The sequence below is a fragment of the Ambystoma mexicanum genome, chromosome 6p (assembly GCF_040938575.1).
Source record: "Ambystoma mexicanum isolate Mex_15411 chromosome 6p, UKY_AmexF1_1, whole genome shotgun sequence".
Taxonomy (NCBI): Eukaryota; Metazoa; Chordata; class Amphibia; order Caudata; family Ambystomatidae; genus Ambystoma; species Ambystoma mexicanum.
The window spans coordinates 1,118,526,041-1,118,548,744 of NC_090935.1; the positions used below are offsets into that span (position 1 = coordinate 1,118,526,041).

Genomic DNA, 22,704 nt, shown 5'->3' on the forward strand with positions numbered 1-22,704 from the left:
GCTGCCTCTTCGTGCTCCAGCACTGAACCGCTTCCCAGATCGCGGCTCCTTCAGAGATGCCTTGACTCCATATTGAGTCCGTCTTCCCATTTTAAGTACAAATATTTAATATTCTTTCTATGTTGACTAGAACTCTCACCTCTGTTCAATGGAGGAGGGCTCACTGACTCCAGGGATTGGCCCTCGATCAGGGGCACAGGCTCCAGCCCAAAGGCCACACACACAGCAGTGATGTGCTCCACGTGGGCTGATGCTCGTGCTGCCTGCTTGTGCATTTAGTTAGCACAGTGATGTTACATAATGTAACATTTTGTGTGTGGGCATGAGCATAGGCTCCTGCAGCACCACAGTACGCTGCCAAAGGCATCCGTTCACTCCCTGCTCCACGAGCAGCTTAACCAGTGTTCTCGTTCCACGTGTGTGCATCTTTCCATGCTCGCATGCCTACATCAAGGTAACCACACATGTCCTCATCCAAAAGATAAAAAGAAATGAATGAAATTTATAGTCACTTTGCTTTGCTGGCAACATTCGACTTCTCTGTGACCCTCTTTCACTTTGATGATCATCTGTACTTGTACTCTTCACTGTTTCTCTCTTTTTCTTTATCTTGTCTCTGTCCTCTTTCGCTGTGTTCAACTTGACCCTTCAAGGAAGCATGATTACATTCTCCTATATTGTCTTTCTTCTCGCTCCAGTCTTATTTCGTGGGATGCTTCCTGTGCTTGTTCATGCTACACATCATGAAAGTAATTATCTTCTCTTTTCCTAAATAAGGCCACTCTCTCTACATTCCATCTTTTCTCATCATCAGTCACGATATAGCATATTCCCGTCTTCTCCATCCTACTGGGCTCCATGTATTTTAAAAGAGTCTCTTTATCTTTGTTTTGGAATCTTGACTTTTACCAGGTCACCCTGTTGTACTGTGGGTACTACTGTTGACTTCCTTATGTCATACATACATTCCCTTTTTTCCTTTTTGTGTTTCACATTGTACATTGGGGGTCCTGGACCAGTTCATGAGGTCTGTCACGTATTTTGCTAGCCAGGAAGGCTGCAATCTGTTGTTCATCTTCCTACTTTTCAATATCTCAAAGGCCACACACACCTGTTAGAGTAATCAGAGTGCTTCTGTGTTCAGTGACTGCTTCACGTGCTGGTTCGCTTCCTTCCATACCACTGGCTGCAGCCTGTTGCAGGCTTTCTTTAATAAAACGATTGCTCCTTTCCACTTGCCCACTGGCATGAGGATAGAAAGCAGCCCTGCATTGCTTACGTTCTGTATTTTGTATCATAGATCTCACAAGACGTTAGTTGGACCTCATTGCCTATCACTAGTTAAAAAGAGTAACCATCTCATCTTTATTGTTCTCCCAAAAACTCTATGGTGAATCTTGTAGAGATATCATGCCCACATTTCCACTCAACCCATTTGGACTTATAGTTCACAGACACTATGCCATACTTGCGCTCTTCCTGCGTTCAATAAAGAGGCCCAATGAAGTCTATTCCTAGTTTCCCCTATGGATGCTCTGGTATATCAATATTTCTGAGCGGTGTTTGCCTGGTCCTCAGCCTTTTAACACTTACAGTGCAGCTGTGGCAATGTTTTACCTTGAATTCCACATCTGCATTTCTGGCAGGCCACCAGTATTTCTCACCGATTCTTTTTATTGTTAAACACACTTTATTCGTTTTTCAATAAAATAATGTATCACATCTAGTTGATTAAATACGTAATAGAATGAACACAAACTATATATACAGGGGGAACGTAGGACAAGAAGGGATAGGCAGAACAAACATCTGAAAGCAATTTCTCACTATATCCAGGCCCATTCAGCCATAACGCGTATTAAATGCACTCCACATTTCATCATAGTCTTCAATCATATCATGCTTTTTCTAGGAAACTTTTTCTTTTGCTGACAAGATCACTTGACTATGCAAACAGACACCCCTTGTAGGTTTACCTTTGTCTTTCCCAACACATTTGTTTTTTTGCTACTACAAGAAATATTCTTTCTTTAGCATAGGGCCCCTAGAGGTCGTGCGTGCCCCCTATTTATAAGGTCCATTCTTAAGCCTCGAGGAGGTATGAATGTGTGACATCTTATGATGTATTTCCCTTGCACTGTGTGTCTGCAATATATGGAAAGGGTCTCAGAGAGGGAGACCGCTTCCTTTCCTAAAGGCTGAGGCAAACCATTGATTGCAAACGCTCTGCTTTTTTTCATGGTCGTATCATTGCTGTCGAGCTGTGTCCAGCTTTCTTCATTGATGCCTATCGTCCCATTCATCTCTCACTTACTGCACTGAGGATACCACACATTAGCCACTGCGAAAATCAGCTGATTTCATGTTTCTTTCATCGGTAGACGGGGCATGAAGTCTGCTTGCCTGAGGTGTTTGTTGCTTCTGCTGTGTATTCTTGCAGCTTGGCAGCTCGATGTCGAGGTTTTTTTGCCAGCGACCTGCAAAATATTCACAAGCGGCAGCGGCTGGGGATCTGTTAGCAGAGTAAACCATTTCCCCCACAAGTATTCCCGGAAGGGTTGTGTGGCCCATACAGTCTAGCATTTCCTTTTCTTTTACAGAGTAGTTGCACCCTGATTTGGTTAGAAACTTCAAGGCATAAGCCAAAATCTGCTCTTGCTGACCAGTCTTCTGTGTCAGGGTGGTTCCAATGCCATACGAGCTGGCACCCACAGTGACGTAAGTGTCCATGGAGTTGTCAAAAGCTTGAATGCACAGTCCATTCATTATGTGGTGTTTGATTTGATGAAATTATGTTTCACAACATTCTGACCATTTGAAAATGACTTCATACCTTAGCAGCTGCTTAATTGGTCTGTTTTATTGATGAGAACTTTACTACACATCTTTAGTAATGTTGAGTTAACCCCATGAAGGATTTGAGTTGTTTTGTTAGGGGCTGGCGCTTGTTCATTTGCTAATACAAGATTTTCTTTCGATCTAATGCCTTCTTTGGTCACTTTGTACCCTAGTTAGTCTACTGCTGGCAAGCCAAAACAACGCTCCTCTTGGCATAATTTCAGTCTTGGTCGAGTTTTCATGACTGTTGTTTTCTGCTGAGCCTTGGCGAACACTAGTACATCGTCCTGAAATATAACATTGCTTTTTCTTTTAGCAAGTGGTCCATCATTCACTGGAAGACTGAGGCTGCAGGGGAGAGAACAAAAAGCATTCTGTTGAATCTAAGACGCCTAGCAGCTTGATGAATGCTGTGACATCTCTGGAGTCTTTGTGCAGAGCAGGGGCCTACAACCTTTGCCATGCCAGATGTTTTGGACTACAACTCCCATCAGTCATAGCAAGCAAATGCAATGGCGAGGGATCATGGGAGCCGCAGTCCAAAACATCTGAAGAGCCCCAAGTTGCAGACCCATGGTGTATAGGAATTTGGTGATATGCATTGTGCACATCTTATTTGGAAAGCACAGCTGAGATCCGTTATGTCGGTTAATGGATCATTTTCCGGTATGATATGCTTGTTGAGACTTCACAAATCAACGAACATGCACAGCTTGCCTGTCTCTTTGTAAGGACTATTGAGCTGAGCCAGTGTGTCTGGCTTCCACTATTTCAATCGTTCCATATTTGTCCATGTTTTCGAGTAAACCTATGAGTTCTTCTCGGGCTGTGATTGGAACTGGGTGTACTTTGTTCTTGACCGGATCAGCTCCTTCTTGAAGTAGCATGTTATGTTTAACGCATCCCAATTTGCTGTTGAATATTTCAGCATGGTTCTCAATGATATTTTCAATGGGCCCTGCATTTAGAGCATATACTTGATCTTTTCTGCAGGGATCCAGCATCATTTTCAGTTTCCTCTTGTGGCAGCCCAGTATTGGGTCGCCTGATTCTGTAGCATGCACTCCCCCTCGCAATTGTCTCTGTTTAAACTGCAGAGTGCATCTGGTGTAACCAGCGACAGTGATTTTGCTTCCTACAAATACTCCCCATTTGACAGCTGAGGGTTTGAGTTGTGGAACATTGGTTAGAGGTTCTAAAAGTTGGATCGTGAAGTCTGATCCTGAATTTGATAACCTTCTTACTTGACAGTCATTTACTGTTACTTCACCGTATGGTATGTATTTGCACGGCTAATTCTGTTGGTTCATCTGGTGATTCTACTTCCGTTTCACTGGAGGAGACCTTAACCACTCTGATCTGCACCCTTTTCTGAATGTACAGCTTTTGTGTAATGGAGCATTGACCTTGTCTTTCTGCACATCTGGGATCATTGGCTAGATTCTCTCCATCACCAGATCTGTAGCACCTAATGTGCTCACTTTTCCTGGTGTACATGGGAGACTGTATCGAACACCTTTCCAGCATCATGAATATCAGCTAATGTACTTTACATTTTGTGGGACCCCTACTGTCTTCCAGCGGTTTAAGGATGCTGTGTTTTCTGATAATGCTAAGCATTTCCTTATTGTATGTATGGATGGATGACATTTTGGGGTTTTCACAGGATATGGAACAGCATGAAGCACATGTACAGGCTATTTTACAATGCCTTAGCAACAATAACCTCCATGAAAGCCGAAATGTGAACGTTAAATGTGCCACATTTGAATATCTGTGGCACACGCTTTCTCCCTGCTAGCCTGCATACAGACACCAATAAAGCTGAGGTAGTGTTGTCTTGGCTTGTTCCTACAAAGTGCTTCCATGGATTTGTAAATTAATTGATGGGCATTTACATTACTCTAAAAACATCATTTGCTGTTTTTAAAGAAATGTTTTCATTTGAAATGGCGTACATTGCAGACCAACCCTCTCTTTTTTTTTTACACTAGGACCCTCTTCTTTCTTATCCAGATAATGGCAGACCTTTCATTGTGGAAATGCCACCTCAGACAGAAATCGGGGCATGCTTTTTTTACTGAACAAGCTGATTGAGAAGGGTACTATGTTGTTTTGTTGACACGAATTTGAAAGTACTAAATTTGGTTGATCTGAATTTGGTGGTTGCATTACTTTTATTTAAATGGGGGCCCCCCACCCCCTATAACATCCTTGCTGCTCCCTGCCTGCTCCGCATACCCCTTTCCGCTCATTCCTACCTTCAGCCGTCTTTATTTTTTTTAGGCCCAAAAGCAAATTAGGTTAACCAAATTTACCAATTTCAAATTAGTTTCATCAAAACTACCATATACAGTTGAGATGAATATTGAATCCTCTTTTCTTTTCATGGCAGCTAATACCATATGAAAGAAATAATTCAATTCTCTTTTGGGAGATGTTGGCAATGAAAGAAGCGTGCCAAGAATGGCACCATAAGTTCTTTTGATCGTTACATTTCCGTTTTGGCAGTTGACCTCAGAAAGCTGCAGATCATGTAGGCACTTGGAGGTGCAGTGTGGACTAGCCCCTCTTATACTGTTGTGAAACAAATTGTGTTCACTGCATTCCGTTGAGTGTAGTGAGAGAGTTTTATCAGTAGTCTGGGTGATACCCATTTATTTTACAGAAAATAAAACAGTGTGGTAGGATTAACCGAAACCCAAAATACTGAAACAATACTGAATTTTAATTAAAAAATATATTTGGTAGTAGGGTAAGGGGGTAAAATGGGTGGGGATGGGGTTGACGTGGGGTAAAAGGATAGAAAAATGGGAGTCTTGGGGGGCGGCACCGACCCCCCCCAAATAAAAAATAAATAAAATAAATCAGTATTTTCGGGGTATTTTGACTTCAGTGAAATGTACCACTCTGATTTTACCTTTGGTAAAATCACATATAACTGTCGGGGGGGGGGCATATAACACATTCTCTACTGGTTATCTCTCTTAATGTCCTCTGCTGTACTAATCTTCATTAGGGTTGACTGTTTACACCCTCTTCCTGCCTCTAGGAATTTAACACTCTCACCTCCCAGGTTTAGGTTCAAGGCTGTGCTTGGTGGGATAAAGTTTGAGGAGCTTGCATAGAGTAGATATATGATGAAAGACTGTTAGGAAAGATTTCTATTTATGGGTAATTTTCTCTCCAGTTGTGAACCCCCCCAACCTTTTGCTTTTGTCTGACCACCCTAGCCTGACTTACCTTCTGTTTTACTCCGCTGGGTTTTTGCTCATCTTGTTAAGGGGAAACTGACATGCCCTTCAGACTGTCAGTACTGGGAGACTTTGTTTCCCTTAGTCTTTCACTTTGTTCCATTTATTGGGAACATTTTATCAGTGCACAATGCACCTTCCAGTGCAGTGCACTCAGGGTCTCTTTTTCATTTTTAAGGCCCTAGGCACCCTCGAAGGATTTTTGGTGAATGTACAAGTGTGGCAAGGACAGAGCTGGTGGCAGCAGTTACTTTTAAAGCATTTTAGACTCTTTTCAATGGTCCAAAACATGTTTACTGCGTTTGGCCCAAGACAGTGGCCAGTGCCTAAAATGGCCATGCCACAAGGTCCTTTGTTCTGTCCTTTGGCCATTTTATCCCTTTGCCTTCCCCAGGTCGAGCAGACCCGGAAATTCCTTATTTGGTCATGCAGATCCCCGCTCAAACCAAAGCTTTTTTGCGGGCTTCTGCATGCCGTGTGTGTGTGTACACCCAGGATGTGGGCTGGAGCTGTCTAGTTCCAATACACATCCTGGGTGCCAGTATGTCTGATGTACTGGGGTGACTGGGACCACCGTGGTCTGTGATTGGTCCAGTTCTGGAATGGTTGAATGTGAGCAAATCTCCTATTGGTTTCTCTTCATTTTGGCACAAAGGAGATTTCGGATAAGAGAAGGCACTCTAGACCCTGCTCCAGGTTGATCATCTGAGTTCACACCAAACTTAGTAAAGGAGCCAAGTATCCTGAACTGAAGAAACATGTCCCTGGAACCGCTGGTGACCCGCTGGAAGGTTTGGCACCTTGACCCCGCTGTGGTCCCGTCCGAGCCCCTGTTTCTCACCGATCACAGAAGGCCTGCAAAGGCGCTTCAACCCGTTGGAGTAGTGGAACTAACTACTCTCGGCACCTCCTGCTTAACCTGCAAACGAGCCCCTTCGGAAGTGTTCCTGGACCGCCCAGTGAACTGACAAGCTTGTATGGGACCTTTGCCTTGAAACCAATGCCGTCTCGAGTTTTGACCTGAGACTTTGAGAACCGAGTTTCGTACACCTAGCATTCATATGTCTGGAATTAGAAGAGACCACCTGAACCAAAGCCTATGCGGTTCTCGTGTCGCTGTGGTGGCGAGCTTTGTGGGTACCTTGCTGCTGTGCCCTTCCGTGCCCTAAGACAAGATGCAGTGGAACTGGCCCGATCCCTTCCCCAGAAGCTGGGAAATCGCCATTGTGTGGCCATGGACTGAAGTCCCAAATGCAGCCCATGGAAGCCGAAGAGGTGCACAACTGCTGGACTCGAACCGGCAAGCGAACTGGACTTTACTGGCAAAGGTTGGTTGGACTGCGTCGAGGGCCGGTGAGTAATTTCAACAGTTACCTGTCGCCCCTGGCGCATCCATAGACTTTTACGCACAATTATCTCCAAGGGCCACCCACCATTGTAGTGATAGTCTGAACTACCATCCTATTCCCGATTCCTGGAAATAGCTCTGAACCCTTGTGGAGACCCCCCTCGAATAGTGGAACTCTGTGCTTCATCGCCTTAGCCCCTTCCTGCGACACTACAGCCCCTTGAAGAGACCCCTTGTGTACTTCAACGCACGATCCAGTGCTGCCACGCTCAATGTACTTTTGAGCACAAGGCTCCACACTTAGTAGGGATTGGACTGCCTATTAGTTAGGGTTTAGATTCTTGAATAATTCCCTAAAGGATATTTGCACTGTCTGACCCTCTTCTGTTGCAGGTTGTGGATCTTTACTTGTTGAATATTCCTTTAGGCCAATAGTTACTGTATATATGTTCCCGAATATAGTGTTGTGTTAGTATTGCTAATTTTGCTGTGGTTTCATCTTGTGTTTGAGTTAAAAGGTAAATGTAAATGTATTTTTGATATATACACCTGACTGAGAGTCATTTGTGGTGGAGTTTTCTGTGTGTGCTCATTGTGGACTTTCGATCAACCTCACCCCTCCTGAGACCTAGTCTTGACTGCCGCCAATGCTACCTTGCTTGGTCTGGTTTATCCAGAAGGTTAACCTTCTCCCAGAATCTAGGCTGGCCTTCTGAACCTCTGCCCACCAGGTCAGAGTTCAGAAATCCATCTTAACAGTGACACTTTTCTGATCCAAAGTCTTTTGGACTTGAAATATTTAAATAAGGGAGGAAATTGAATTGTTTCTTTCATGGCCTTGACGGAGTGTGGAGTGACGCCCATCATACCAGAGATATGACTGCAGCAGCCCAGTGCCCTCCAGGGAAGTTTAAGAAAATTAACCCAGATTAAACTCTTGTTCCCCCAGTGAAACCTAAAGTGACACTATTGACCAAGGTATCCCAGGGTATCCCAGGGTATCCCTTTTAAGCTCTGTAAAGAGAAAAAACAATATTTAGGAGTGTGGTTGACAGCCAGTCCTAACTTTTTATTTCAAAGTAATTTTCCAATTCCATGGGATAAAATGAAAGATGACCTCTGGAGATGGAGTCACTTAAATCCCACTATGATGGCACAGTTATATGCTGTAAAATTAATGCCCATTTCACCACCGCCCCCTGGTTCATTTTCCTTTTCTCTGCTCTACCTATACAGATACCATAAAAGTTCTTTGGTGAAGCTTAATTTGCTGCCTTAGAGTTTCGGAATGATAAAACACTTTGAATTTCCTTCGACACCATGATTTAGCTCCCTTCTGGGGGAGGAATAGGTTTCCTTGACCTGGAAGCCTACTATGTTGCAGCACAATTGAGAGCTATCCCAGACCATATAAGAGTTGCTGCAACAAAACAATGGGTTAAGATTGAGAATAGAGTCTTACACCCGGCTATTGTAGGGCCTAGGCAGCCCTACCAAGCACTGTCGGGAATATAGCAATGTAAACAGAAGTTACTTGGAAGATCTCTAATGCCTAGTGCCTTGATACATAATGGCAATCTCTGAGGATTGTTTGGCTTGCAGAGCCATCAATGAATTCGACACACTTTGGAACACAGCAAATCTTCTGTTTGTTTTTTTCGTAGTTTTCTGATGTTTAACTGTTGGGGTAGGGGAGTGGGGACTTTTGCGAAGAAAAAGCAATACGGTAAGGAGACGTGTCAATACAGATTGGGATCCTTTAAATCTGTAATGCTGACTTTGAAAGGATCAGTAGACCTTTGGGCAATATAACAGCATAAACAATGAAAAGAAAAAAAACTACATTGGAAAAAAGTAACCCACATGGTTCATAATTGGGAGAGCATTGGTAGATCCAATTTCAGCACTCAAGAGTGAGAGCACAGCATGGCTCATCTATTAAGGAGCAATACACTCACTGCAGTTCCCTACAGCTGCCCACATTTACAGATGCACCACGGAGGCATATGCCTTCACAGAGTTGCAAAGCAGGAACGGCACTTTCAGCTGAGTTCAAAATGGCAGATCTGCCTTTTATTTTATTCATGTGAATTTTTGTAACTTTGTAAATCTTACACATATATGAATACACATACATAGACAAATTTAATATGCGAAATCAGCATTAAATTTAAACGGTAAAAAAAATAATTCATCGAAAATAGGAAATAAAAGATAATAATTAAAACCATCAGACAATTAACTTATTTTATATAAACTATGACAACTATTAATTTATAAGAGGAAAATCAAAGCGATATGTGCGTTGAACAATGCATTAACATTAAGATATTAATTTATTTTTATGTATTTATTTATGTTGTGCCGAATATGCCCGCAGGCATGAGGACGCACAATTACACAAGTTTAACAAACAAAAAAGACAGGAAAATCAAGATCCTAAGGTGACCCATTGAGGTACTGGGCGATCGTGTTGGACGATCTTTAAAGAGTTTATTTACCAGCTAATCCCAATCAGGTTGATTCGATGTAAAAATGTAACTGCCGCTATTGTCAATGGGACCTCATTTCCGCTAGACAATCATCCCCAAAATTCATCAGTATGAAGCCATAGTTCCTTACCAACAAATGTACCAAACAGCAACAGTCTCAGATTTTACAAAGTTGGATACATTATTAAAATATGCTTTACATTTTGTACGCAGTCTTGTTGCTTGCAAAGGACACAATAGTTTTTATTGTCAGGATTGTTAGATCTCAAATATTGGATTTCACTATTTGGTGTCACGTTTAGACAGAATTTCAAAAACTGGTTTCTCCAATATGCATTAGGACATTCTTTTTTAATAAGTCGGTAGCATGCCAATGGGTTTATCAATTTGTGAAAAGCTTTTATATAGTTAGTAAGATTGCATCTTCTCAATGGTGTCGCAACTGTCTTTCTGTAAGGGAGTTTTTTAAAATTTACATCAGATTAGTGCTCAAGGATTCCACAGTTAACTGTATGGATTCACTTAAGGACATGAAATTAGGAACAGGGCCAGACTTCCCTGTTCAAGCTTTCTTTCAAATCTGAAATCTGCCTTTTAAGTCCTCAGCCACCACACTGCGCTAAATAAGCGATAATTACAATCAGGATGTCAGTAAACAACTACAGCAGCCAACCTTAATTAGAAAGTGACAAACATCAGATTGGGAATTAATAGGACTGGGACTACACAAGGGCTCGGGGTTCACCATTCAGGGACAAAGGCTGGGTTTGATAATAGGAGAAGAAGAGGTGCTGAAGCAATACGACAGGGGGAGTGGAGGGTGACCCAGAGGACTGCACATACAAGGTATTTCCCTCCTATGTCTATACCTACAGGAGGACTTATTTTAGACATTATAAGTCTAACTGAAGTAGAAGGAAATCACCACCAGGGAAAATACTAGATAAGAGAAAGGGAGAAGAGAGCTTTTATCTTAGACACTCTCTGAGACAAGACCAAGAAGGAGACTAGAGAGCCTGCCCAGAGCTATATGTCAGACAATGTCTGAGCACTGTCAAACCACTCCACAATTTAAGCACTGGCTCCACCCCGTCATTTTCTCCACATGAGCCACTTTTAATCTTATTTCTTCTTGGGGGAAAATAACCAGATGGTTTTGGAGATGGAAGGGTGCTTGATGCTCTTTTGAGGGGCATCGAGGACTTGATTTGCAACCCCATCAAAACATATATTCAGCTTGAAAATACTGCATAGCATCTACCCCTGATAACATGGGGCCAAATGACCTGGGGAACGTGGAGGGGCTCTGGGGAATCCTGCATTTACCACCTCCCGGTAGCTCTGTGTAGCAAGCAGGAATCTCTTGCCCTCAGTGCTCCCCTACGTCCCAAAGGAGGGGGTAGCTAATGTCATTTTATCAAAGAATCCTAGTAATGGCTGTTCTCCTTTAACTTCTTTTTTGATGAACTAAGACAGTACTTCCTCATTAAAAAAGTGACCAAGGACTGTAACGGGAAAGTGGGATGCTTGTTTTCCTACTTATTGTGCTGAATGACCATTTTTGTATGGAGATTTATTTTGCTAGCCGACAATTGTTTTGTATGCATTTTGCAGCATTTGGTGTTGCCACTTAGGTCACCCTTTATAACCTCTACTCTTGCATGACTTAGGTGTTGTTCATTGAACTCGTTTTTCTTTGACATATAACTTGATGGAGGAATATTGCTTCTTAGATTATGCGTGCCTCTGTACTTAACCAAGTGATTGTCTAAGTGGTTCCTTTGTGTAATTCACACTCAGATACATTAATATATCTCTCTGTGTTTTATTGTATTTGGTTTCACATATATAAAAGGAAGCAGTCACAAATTAATATTTAAATTGTATAGTTAAGTTACTTATTTGTAACTCTGTATTTGTTTTCCATATAAGATCACATGTCCAGGTGTGTTCCTGCAAGAAAAAGATGACATCTACCTCAGTGTCTCCATGTTGGGTCAGTGGAAGGAGACAGAGTGCCTTCCACCGGTTTTCCCACTGCTGTTCCATGAGAAGATGAAGTTTGAAAAGGTAATTGTATTAATTGCTTTCTGTTCTAGGCTTTTAATGATGCTCTACTCTTTTATCTGATGTAAATCGAAGAACCAATTATCTGACACATATATATTCAGGGAAAAAAACCTTGTTAAAGGGTCGTTATGGTTACAAGTAAAACCGAACAACACAAGAAATTGGCCAATTATGGTAAAATATTCAACCATAACTCGCACCACCGCCATGCACTACTAACACTAACACCCAGGACATCAAAGATGACATTACAAATGACATCAATGACATAACTAATGACATCACATATTTAGGGTGGTTGTTTTTGTTCAGTGACGGTGTTAATTTGAAGCTGAGGACTTCATGTGGTTATACTACATTGAAACCATGATACACATACTATAAAGATACTGTGCATGTAGAGCTTGGCCTTCTGCTATATTATGGAGTTCTTTTCCCCAGGGTTTACCCTGAAGTCATAATGCACATAAATAGAACAAGAAGCAGGTCCCATGCAGATAATTCATTTCTCAAGAATGTGATATGCTTCTTTGTACTACTTCAACATCCCATTTTAAGAATACCATAGTTCTAGGATCCATACTGCATTCATTGTTTCTCTTTATGTAAAATTTGATTGCTGTATTCACAAAAAAGACACTACAAAGTTTATTTTTCAATAAGCACCTTTTATGTGACATGGAGTAGTTTATTACAAGGATACTGATCACCTTTTATATGTTGTAAATGAGAATGTAAGCAGTACTCCTTATACCGATGTTCCATTTGCATTGTTACGCATTAGTAATATCATATGTGATGTCATCGGTGATGCCATTTGTGACATCATCTTTGAACTCCTTGGTGTTATTGTTAGCAGTGCATGGCGGTGGCACGAGTTATGGTTGAATAGCTTACCATAACTGGCGAATTTCTTGGGTTTTTTTGGTTTTTATTTGTAACCATAACTTCCCTTACAGTTTTTTCAGTGAAAATCTTTCATGATGTTACATCACTGTATATAAGTTAATAATAATTCCTCTTTACATCTATGAAAGAACTACAAACCTCCTTTAACAAACCTATTTTGTGAAATGCATACTGATGTGTGTCGTTATCAGCAGCGCACACTGGAGATGAAATTCATGGTTGAATTGCCCAGACAATGAGGCTTGCCCATGATCCCAGCCCCACCAAACCACCCCCGTTATCCACTACACCTACCCTGCATCCTAGGTCAGTGTCCACTATACCCTCAAAGTGTGACGAATGGCCTGCTCTTGGCTTGCTTCCATGACCTGTCTCCACAAAACTTGGGGCATGGGCTTTGGCCATGCTGCATTCCCCAATAAGCAAATCAGAGTAGACATTTGTACTTGCCGAGGGCCAGGTCCACTGCCCAGATAGCAAAGTTATATCACTATTGTTTGTAATTACAAAAAAAGTAAACACAGGACAGATTTGTAAAAGCATGCCTTCAGCTCCTTGCTGATGCTCCTCATGCACATTTGGTGCAATCCTGTCTAGCCCTTCGGGCTGCAGCCACAAGCAGAATTTATTGTCCCATTTAAACCTAGGACTTCGGCCATGTTCCTTGCTCCAATAAGTAAATCAGAGTAGGCGTTCGTCTTTGCCGAGGGCCAGGCCCACTGTTCAGGCACCAACGGTATACCACTATTTTTTGTACTTAATTTTTCACACTTTGGAAACAATAAAACACAGGACAGATTTGCAAAACCATGCTTTGTGGTCCTTGCTGATGCTCCTCGTGCATGCTTGCTGCAATACAGTCCAGCACTTCGGGCTGTAGCCACAAGCAGAATTTTGGTTCCCATTCACACCTATCCTGTTTTTGAAAAACGTTATTACATTGTCTTGGGAGGATAGCTCAGCGGCAACATGGTCGACTTGGAAACAAGAAGACACGAAGCAACACGGGTTCGATCCCCGGGTCTGCGCTTGGAAACCTCTGGGTATTATTAAGCGCGTTATAAATATGCAACAAAGAGACACATTCCTGTAACAGCGCCTCAATGCCCCGGACTGTGTGAGCGCTTTAAAAATGCAAAAAATGCAAATGAACATAGCCGGTCCCTGGTGGCCATGCCCACTATAACCTCATTGCCGGTCCCTCGTGGTCATGGCCAGTAGCCAGATTGTCCGGGTCATGGACTTCAGCCATGGCCCAGACAATCTGGCCACTGCCAATGGCCACATGCTATACCTGAGTCACCAAAGGTATATCACTCATTTTTGTACCTACATTATTACACTTTTCAAAAATTAAACACAGACACATTTGCAAAACCATGCTTTCGGGTCCTTGCCAATGCTCCTTGTAAGAGTTTGCTGCAAATCCGTTCATGTTTTATTTTTTGAAGTGTCAAAATGTTTATACAGAAAATAGTCATATAACTTAGCCCCCACTTGACAAAATCCATTCAGACTTTGCACAAACATTCAAGGTTGGGTCTATAATCTTTCGGCAAACATTTGTGCAGATTTGTCAAACGGCACCAAAGATATAAGCCATCTAATAATGTTGAGACCCCCTTCTAATTTTGCCCCCTCTTGACAAAATCCCACCAAAGTTTGCAAATCCTTTCAAATCTGAGTCTAAAATCTTTTTGTTAACTTTTGTGCAGATTCGTCAAATGGCACCAAATTTATAAGCCTTTCAAATATTTTGACACTGTCCTCTAATTTTGCCACCTCTTGGAGAAATAGCACAAAACATTGCAGAACCATTCAGGGTTGGGTCTACAATTGTGTTGAATTATTTCATGCAGTTTCATTGAGTGGCGCCAAAATTATAAGCCATCCAAAAACTGCTTTTCACCAACCCTATAATGCAAAAATATCCATGTATGTCCCTGAACATCTGAAATGCTTGCGAACATCACAGGAATGTCCACAGACTTTGCGGGTGAAAAGAACCACCAGCTTTTTGGCTTTTATGGGCATATCCCATCCTCAACCCGGCTCACCTCCCCAGAGATTGTTTAATTAGTTTTACAAGTGTAATGTTGTGTTTTTTAATGTGTTTACTGTGATGTTCTTGGACTACGGCACAGTTCGTGACTCCAACAGGGAGTCTGTTTCAAAAGTTTGAACGCACCTCACGTTTTTAATTGACCAATCAGCAGGCGCGTACGATGTCTGCAAATATCACGCATCTCTCTGATTGGTCCAGAGGAATCCGTGAACTCCAAATTGGGAAGTGAGTCGGCGAACCAGACCCAGATATCACACATTTTTTTGGACCTACTTTTTGGCCTTTTTATAAAAAAATACTGGACGGATTTGCACCAAATTTGCAAAAGCCCGCTTTGGAGACCAAGCTGCCGCTCCTCGCGCAAGTTTGGTGCAAATCATCCAGCGGAATGGGCTGTAGGCACGAGAACACATTTTTTCCATAATGTCTATGAGGATTTCAAAAGTTTTGGGACCCCCCTATAACTTTGCCCCCTTGACGAAACTGCACCGAACTTTGCATTCAGAGGTGGTCACACACTTCTTTTGGAAAGTTTGATGAGGATTCATCAAACATCGCCAAAGTTATAAGCCGCCCAAAAAGTGCTCTTCCTATGGGTTGAGCATCTTAACCATAACTACCAAAGCTACTGCAGGCCGTGTTCTATATGTAAGGAAAGGAAATCATGGGCAGATGTACTGTGCAAGTGTGGGTGCTGACTGTAAATGGTGAGTAGGTGTGTTCCTCTCATGAGCTATTCAATAAGAATATACTCAAAAGAATATAATTTTGTGCTGCTAACCATACATTCCTGAAGGCAGATGCCAATTCTGAAGTTGGGAATGGTAATTATGAAGCCTATAATTATTAACATTTGGGTTTGGGACCCTCCTTATTGTTACCTGTACTGTAAGATTACACTAGCCTGCTCCATAAACCAAAAGAAACCAAACCTGTTAACAAATAAAACATGTTTATTTTTAGGCCAGACACCTAATTTGATTCTATAGTGGCTTATTCCAAGGCGCTTTGCATATTTCATGATTTGGTACAGTACATTCACAGGTAGCCCAGTTACAACAGGAGGCAAAAGAAAGAAGAACAGCAGATGTCCAACCAGAAGAAATGAAGTGGTAGTCCAAAAAAGTAATCAAAATGAAAGTCGAGCAACATGATGGTTTGTCACAAAACAAAACACAGCCACCCCTAAACAGATAATAAACATAGGGTAAACGATATATTTGAAAAAAAGTTCAGTACATCCAGGGACGCTAACAAAATGACGAGTAAGGGCTTAAAAATAGTCCAAAGCGTCTCTCAAATAAGCCCAGCCTGGATAAGTCAAAACAAGGCGCAGTGTCCTCCAAACCCACTGCTACGGAAGTAGCAGAGGCAGCCATTGGTGCCCGCGAGAGGGGGGGTGGATAATAGGGCACTAGCGGGAGGCTGGGGGGGCACTGTGCACCAGGAAGGCACCGGGGGGAGGCACCACACTGCTCTCCCCACTCCCCACCGGACTCTGCCACTGTTCGTCGGCCAACACACAAAGTCCACTGGCTCCTCCAGGGACAACACAGACAAACGAGGGAGACCACACCAGTCGTTTACCCCTGCTGCCCTGCACAGGCACAGCCAGCAACCAGTCCATCACTAGTCACTGAACCATGCACGCAGTGGGGAAACCTTTTGGGTCTTTGTTAGACCCCTTGACCTTTCACTGACGTTTTGACATTTTGACATCTTGATTCATTTAAATTGAAAATTAGAATGTTTCTAATGTAACCCTAACAACAACATTATTTTGGTGTGTTGCCCCAGGTAGCCCATATGGCTACGAGGACAGGGGTCTGTAAAGTGCCCATTTTGTTCCTGACGGAATACCCTTACCACAAAGTGTGACAGGGTCATTGGTTGTTGGCAAATGTGTATGTTTAATTTGGGCTTGAGCACAATAGATATACATTGTTTTGTATGTCCTATGACCTGGCACCTTTCTTCTTAGCCCTTCTTTGTGTGTTTCTCACTGTGGCAATGGTCATTTTGGCTGTTCTTCCTCTGTGGCCCGAGCTCAGAATGACTTATTTGTGTGACCGAGGTCCAGTTATAACTGTAGGGTCTTCCAGACAGAGCAGTCGACAACCCCTGTGTGTGTGGGCCCTTGTAAGTGGGGGTTGGCTGTCCAGTTCTGCCAAAACTTTGAATGGTGAATGGAGTGTGAGTTGAGGGCTAGGGTAACTCCCAACTCTCTGTTTTGTGTGTACTCTTTCTGGGGGATTAAGGGGAATATGAGACATTCAACAGAACCTACCCAGAACTATGTACTGTGTAGCAGAGGTGATGAAGACATAAATACTCTGCAGCTGATTCCTACGGCCACGCTCTGTCTCCCTTCTGTCTGAGGCAATCCTGTTTCTGGCTCTTCCTCCTCCTGATCCAGCAGGTACAGCTGGCTGGACCCACTGTGTGCTCCCTAGACGACTCTGCACTGTGTACTCCACTGGGACAGAAGTGGGAGCCCCTGGTGGGGACCACAACCTTGCTGCTGTTTTGAAGCACCTGTTCCATCGTGGGGCACCATTCCTTGAGGAACTCTACTGCATCCATTTGTACTAACTAGTTTCTGCTTTGATCTGTTGAAAGGGTCACTAGTGTGCTTCCTTGTTGCTGCTATCATGTCCAGCTCTATGTAGGTGGCTTTGAAGAGCCCTTACTATGTAGCAAACTGTGTTTTCTCCTTGCAGCCATCTCCAGGGATTCTGCTTGCAGACCCTGCTGCAGGAACCAGCACCATGATCAAAACTAAAAAACTGAACAGACCTCCGCACCTGTGACTTCCTCAACCTTTAGCAGCAGCCTGGTCCACATCTATGGCGTTTTCTGACATTTCGTTTGATGTCACTGTTCTTTTGATTCCTGGTACTTCACCTCCATTCCCTCTCCAGTGCCCTTTATGACTGCGAAACTAACTGCTACGGGTCTTCGCTCACCTCTGAAATCCTTCTACCAAAGTAAGTTGGTCTTCACACCTGAGTCTAGGTCTCTTCTTCCTGGGTCCTCTGTCCTCTCCAGCCTCAAGGTTGCCTTCTTGCCTGATTGTATGTTTCATATGTTAATGGGATTTATACCCTTCACTGCTACTATTTGCATGGACTTAATGCCCTCTGGTGGATCTGAAGTAGAACGGGTGGGGTTGGGTTAGTGGGGAGATAGTGAAAATTCTAGATACATTTGCTCCTGTATTGATCCGTGCAAAATCTAAGCTAATTGAAAGTACTTGACTGTTTTATTTACCAGTGCAATTGTGCTCAATACCTGTTCAGCTTGTGGATTGGGATTTTAGAGATGCATTACTGTGTTTTATATGTACTATTTTTAAAAGTACTTTACTTTTTTTGGTAGCTTTTTGGATGCATACATTTATGGAAAAATAGTATTGTTCACTGATAAACTGTATTGAGATTCCTTTTTTTTTTGCTGATGTGCATGCAGGCCAGACTGCTCCTTCACAGCTATCGTTCTGAGTGTCCATAGCAAATCAGTGGAAACCCTGCCTAATACTATCCGTTTAATTGATCTTCTCAAGCCCTCACGAGAGGACTTGTACACCTAGTATTGATTGATTTAGTCCTGATTATCCAATGTCTCAGTGATGTTATGATTGTTATCACTGTTACATTATTTACATTGAACCACCTTGCCGACCGCCTTATGAGCTCTTCCCTTCTAAGGGAAACATTGTTTGCAGGCCTGGTGGTGATTCTGGGCCTTTATCGATGTTGGTACTAAGTTTAAGGGCTCATGCTCAATGCCCTTTGGTAGATTGTCTTGCTTATTTATGTATTTGCTGTGGGGAGAGAGACTGGTTTACGTTACAGGTTTAACAGGAGGGCAAAGGTCTAACAAAGGAGAACATGAACAGGGTATATTCCTTTGAGTGCAATAGGGTTGCCTTCCAGGGATCCTGCCTATCCTGACGGTGATGTAGGTGAAGGGATTAAGATAGTTCTAGCTAAAGTTTCAAGGCCCAAGGTCGTGGTGGGCCTTGGGCCCGTTAACAGATGTGAGACCGGCCCACAGTAGAGAGATCAGATCCCCGATCTCTGCAAGAAAAGTGCACCAGCTGCTGAGCAGGGCTGAGCAAGGGAAGCAAATGCTCCTGAAGAGTTAATATCGTTGAAATGGGCAAACAGCTGTATCCAAGGTGGGGAAAGCCTAAAAGGTTACAGGAGCCAGGAAAACCTGAACTGACAGACGGCCAGCAGAGACCCTGTTGAAGCAGATCAATTTGAGAACAAGGTGCCAAGAGTAACAGTGACATCCAAATAAACAATTTCATTGTAACTGTGACTTTCCGTGAATCTAAGATTGGTTGAATTGATATTAATACTTCTGACAAAAGATAACCACTCCATCTCAGTACCAATCCAAATAATGATATGACATGATAGTTTATTTATATAGCGCCTATACACAATGTTGTATAAAAACATCATCAATATACTGCCACCAAGTTACAATCTGTGTTGGAAAATTGGCAGAGAGAAGATCAGACAGAAAGGTAGCTTCCCGTCACCCTATGGTCAGGTTATCGTATGATGGAGCAAAGGTACTACCCATAGCATTACCTCTAACCTGGCGAAAAAAAGTCCCTTAAAAAAGAAATACATTGTTGGTTAGTCAAAACTGTAAGAATTCCATCATAGTACTGTGTCCAAGCAAATTAAGAGAACGTGTGTCCAAAAAATACTTGCGAGCATTAATCCCCACATTGTGATTAATCGAAGTATAAAGAGAGACAACATCAAGTGCAGCCAAGATAAGCCCTTCTTCCCATGGTACCTCATTGATATGTTGCACAACGTCCTTGGGATCCTGTAAATATGATGGCAGAACTGAAACAAACAAAATCAAAGTTTCATCCATGAAGCGGGCCAAATGCTATAACAGAGAGGGAGATAATGGTTCTTCCAGGAGGATGAACCAAGGAATTGTGCATTTTGGGCAAAAAGTAAATGGTGGGAAAGGTATAACTCACGGGCACCAAATATTTGGGCATAACATCATCAAGCAAACCCTTTTCCAACCATTTAGTGCACAAGATGTAAGTTCAAGCTGTCTATCCGAAAAGGGATTAGTTGAGGGTGCTGAATAGCATGAATAAATATATATATATTTGTTTGCGTTTATGGCTAAGTATATGAATATGTATATATAAGTATGGAGAGAGCGACAGATTGACTTATGTACCACTAAGAACAGATGCCCAAAGGTAGCCTCTGAGCATCCTTAGCAATAGAAAGTGAACATAACGTGGCAATTATATTGCACAGCCCCGGTGAGGGACACACCTACTCCTACCACTATTTCTGGTTACTAGGCTGTTATTTTGAACATGCAGTTAGACCCTAGACCCCAACCATGAATCTTTCACAGTCCAAGTTGGAACATCCAGGGTATAGTTTCATCTCTCTTCTGGCAGAAGCAGAAAAATGCAGACTTTCTACAAAGTGTGATTGGCGATGATATTATAATTCTCCAGGAAAACTGGATTCATAAAGAAACTTCCTTTGACTGCCCACAGGGGTACAGAGAGTTCATTGTCCCAGTTCTAAAAAGACAGAAGGGGGCAAACACTCTGGGGGATCCTCGTATGGTGCAAGGAAGGAGTTGTATTGGGGGGTCGTAAACTCACCAAATAATTACAAAAGTAAAAAAAAAAAAAAAAAAAAAGTATTCAAAAGGTAGTGTACGCCAGTGCAAGAAGTAACCCAGTTTTGTTCATGGCCCCAGATGCAGCTGTGACTGCAAATTCAAACAGATCATGGAACAGAACTGCATGAAAAGGCGCTGTCAAAGTAACACCCCCAAAATAAAGACTTTTATACACAGCAAAATTATTAGCATTTTCAATTGTGCGACATGAAAAAATCTCCCCACACAGAAATGATTGGACTCCGCACATTGGACTCTTATAGAAAAACATATATTGCAATCAACCATTCGTTTCACGAACATTCCCACACCACCCTCAATTATACCATTCGACATCACAGTCCACCCCCAATTCCCGCAACACAAAATCAAGTCATTGGAATCATTTGAGGTGACCAACAGAACTTTAATAATCTGCCCTGGTCACCTCATCCTGTCTCTCATGGGTATGGCCACCCATCATGGCACCACCAGAGCCTTGAACCACGGACATGCTGCTGCACAAATGTTGCATATTGGGGACACTCTAACCCTTTTCCCAGCAAAAATGTTCCATGGGGCAATTTGAAACTGCTGTGATTCTTGCTGGCTCCATTAGAAAATCGCATTTCAAAAATGATTTTGAATCATAAAATGGACATGTATTCATTGTTTGCTGGCGGAACCTGTGAGCTCTAAACTGTTGACCTTGAAAAATAAATAAATACATTTAAAAAAAAATAACAACCATTGTGTACTTCTCGTAACGCTGGCCGGAGAACGCAGACGCTGCACTAATTTACCAGCTGCAATGACCTTTGCCGTGAACAAAATGCTTGCTCACATTTAAAACAGAAGCAAGCTTTTAAGGCCTATTTACCGCGTTCCATTATACCACTATGCACAATTATACTTACCTGTGCTCCAGGATTTATGGGTTAGTTTCATTGAGCTTTTAATTTCACAGATATCGGAAAGAACCTACTCCCCTTTTATAGTGCTACTCTTGCAACTGATAAGTGTGTTCCTTCCTACCACACTGAAATTAAATATCCACCTCTGCACAATTTACGTGCCTCCTGCGGACTCAGTCTACTTTGTCTCAGATTATATTATTAGGATTCAATCTAAAGTTGCCACGTTTCAAAGACGGGGGAATTTCATTTCATACCAGGATAAGAATGCATTAACAAGTTCAGAATTTTACTTTATCTCAAACCAGGGGGACAAAAATATTAGTAGGGCAAATTCCCTACCAGGACAGCCTACTAGCACACAGAAATAGCTATGATAATACCATCAACTCAAATGGCAATAATGTATTAAATCTGTGAGACAGCGTAGGTCTGCAAATCCCTAATGGAAGGACAAAGGGTGATTCCTTCAGACAATTTACTTTCAATTCATCTCACAGCAGCAGCATATGCGATTAAGCGTTCACTGATGCAGCCCCCACCAAAATCAATGGCTTAATTGTCAAAAAGGAATCACCACTGTCAGATTCAAGTAGTGAAGGGGCCCCTAAGGGACCCTCGCATGAGGAAACAAGGCACAATCACCACACACGAACTGATACGCCAGACACGAGGTTGTATTCCCAAAAATCTAGGGTTTATTGCAAAGCAAAGTAAATTCAGTTGGCCAACTGGTCTCACGCCCCACGACGTGTGTCTATTAGACCTCAGGAGACACAAGAGAGTGAAAAACATACATCAGTTACATATATACAAAACAGGCATCTTGTAATCAGTAGTGTCACGTCCAATACCGCTTTTCCTTTGAATTGGGCACGATGATTGACAATGGTGACCAATATGACATCTTAAACATTCGTTCTAGCCACAATTGCAAACTTTGCAAGGCCGCAGACATAAGTCTTTGTTGAAGAGAACATAATGCTTCTGTTCTCTTTAGCAAGCTGCGTGCGGGGGAAGAGACACATTCCAGACCTTCCTATCTCCTAGTTTCTATTTGGATCCTACGGGTTGACTCGCTCTGCAGGACTCTACAGGGCTCAGGGAAGGGGGGCCGCAAAGAAGAGCATAATTCATGCCATTT

The 22,704-nt window shown here is 42.5% G+C and overlaps 1 protein-coding gene across 2 annotated transcripts in view; it reads left to right on the plus strand.

Annotated features, from left to right (window-relative positions):
* The window catches only part of SPATA6L (spermatogenesis associated 6 like), a 721,724-nt gene that overhangs the window by 18,982 nt on the left and 680,038 nt on the right, over positions 1-22,704 (plus strand). For both annotated transcript variants that reach the window (XM_069625723.1, XM_069625724.1), the window contains exon 2: positions 11,865-12,002. In XM_069625723.1, the coding sequence (XP_069481824.1) occupies positions 11,865-12,002 (138 nt within the window). The remainder of the gene's footprint in view (positions 1-11,864; positions 12,003-22,704) is intronic.